Source organism: Anneissia japonica, unplaced genomic scaffold (assembly GCF_011630105.1).
Source record: "Anneissia japonica isolate Jap-2015-1 unplaced genomic scaffold, ASM1163010v1 scaffold4058_len632159_cov189, whole genome shotgun sequence".
NCBI classification, from domain to species: Eukaryota; Metazoa; Echinodermata; class Crinoidea; order Comatulida; family Comatulidae; genus Anneissia; species Anneissia japonica.
Window position 1 is genome coordinate 558,055 of NW_022735300.1, and position 2,076 is coordinate 560,130.

General features: G+C 37.5%; 1 protein-coding gene across 1 annotated transcript; it reads left to right on the forward strand.

Moving 5' to 3' along the window:
- Window positions 1–223: 223 nt before the first annotated feature.
- On the forward strand, window positions 224–1,216 carry LOC117116558. Its single transcript, XM_033260626.1, has one exon. It carries the CDS (start codon window positions 224–226, stop codon window positions 1,214–1,216), a length of 993 nt encoding a protein of 330 aa, XP_033116517.1.
- Window positions 1,217–2,076: the final 860 nt, after the last annotated feature.

Below are 2,076 nucleotides of genomic sequence, written 5' to 3' on the forward strand. Positions count from 1 at the left end.
GGAAGAGTTGTCAGAATCTGATGGCTTGCTTTTTAAGGGAAATAGAATAATCATCCCAGCTTCACTACGTAAAAGAATATTGCAGAAAATACATGTAGGTCATCTCGGTATTGAAAAGTGTAAGCGGAGAGCAAGAGAAGTAGTGTATTGGCCGCGTATAAATCAAGATATAGCTAATGTGGTAAACAATTGTAACTCATGCTTAACATACCAGAGACGACAAATGGCAGAGCCACTTCAGCCCCACCAAACTCCAAATCGTCCATGGGAAAAACTTGGGGCAGACCTTTGTACAGTTAATGGCAGGGAATATTTAGTCATTGTAGATTACTTTTCGCAATTTATCGAGGTTTGCATGCTGCACAGCACAGCTAGTGCAGCAGTGATAAATAAGATAAAGTCTGTGTTTGCAAGACAGGGAACACCTATTGAATTGATGACCGACAACGGGCCTCAATTTAACAGTGCTGAATTTAGGCACTTTGCAGCTGATTGGGACTTTGTTCATACGACTTCTAGTCCTCACTACCCCCAATCCAATGGACTGGCTGAAGGAGCAGTAAAGATAGTAAAAAATTTGATCAAAAAAGCAGTTCACAGCAATCAAGATATTATGAAGGCCCTGCAAATATACCGTAGCACCCCTCTTGAATGTGGAAAATCTCCAGCAGAGCTACTCTACAACAGGAGAATGAAAACGAACTTGCCCATGGCAGATAACTTGCTAAACTTCCAGCAACTAGACACGAAAGCATTCGTAGCAAGGAAGAGCAGGGTAAAGAAAAAGCAGCAGAAGTATCATATGAAGCGAGTAGGTTCACATGCTTTACCAGAGTTGGCAGTTGGAACACGAGTTAGACTATGGGACACTTTAAAGAATACCTGGTCTCAAACTGGATGGATAAAATTCATACTACCAAATCGCTCATATTTTGTGCAGACAGAAAAGGGAGTTTTCCGAAGGAACAGACAAATGATACGGAGAGAACCTGGGTACAATACCGACATTTTACCAAACTATTCATCAGTACCTTGTGAAAGACCAGAATCGGAAGATGAAGATGAAGAAGTCCATTTACAAGCCAATGTAAATAATAATTGTGATAATGATGGCGATAGAAATAATACTCATGCAGAAGATATAAGCGTCCCACGACGTAGTAAACGCGATTGGAAGCCAAATCGTAAATACTTTAACAATGATTACACTACATAGATCATTCTTATACTGAATGAATGACATGGCATTAGTTTTAAATAAGGACCATGTATTTTGTTGTTGTTATCATTGTTCTTTTTTTTATTATCTTGCAGAACAATCCCTTTGGTGTTTTTGATGGGTTTTGTTCAAAATTTAGTATTTAGGTTATAAGTTTAATTAGAAAAACAAATGTTTCGTTGGAATTGTGTTTATCCTTATAGGAAGGAAGATGTGTTGATTGTAGTATGCAATCTGGAGAGTGAGCCCTCTGGGTCGAGCAGAGCAGATAAATAAAGATGGCGAGTAAGACCATACTGAAATAAAACTCAATAGAGTCCGTTGTATAATGTTCTGCTGCATATAACAACTCATCACATAAATAGCATCCAAAATCCTCCTTTTTGGAATGTAAGGAAATAGATAGTGCTTTATATCTGTTGGATAGATTGTAACTTCTGATTGTAGCAACCCCAAAACGAATGGCACTTCAGAAATTTATACAGTACAGTATACCAAAACTTCTCTCAAACTTTATATCATATCGTGTTGTTTGTGTTAAATTTATTTATTTTTTTTATTTTTTTTATTTAGGCGTACAGGTTTGGCATATTTTTAAATCCTTAAGTTAAATTATTTAAAGCTTGCTTTTTATTTTCAATGAAAAATCAATGCGACCGTTAATATCGATCTTGGTACAATGTAAACCTGTAATCATATATGACTACATATACAGAATGTTACTATATTATAGGCCTAGACTAGGACCAGGCCTCCTACTAATAGTATAGAGGCCTAGTCCAAGACCTTGTTGCAAATCCCAGCCCACATAAGCCTAACCTATAATGCCAAGCATAGGGCTCGTGATCGCGGTACCC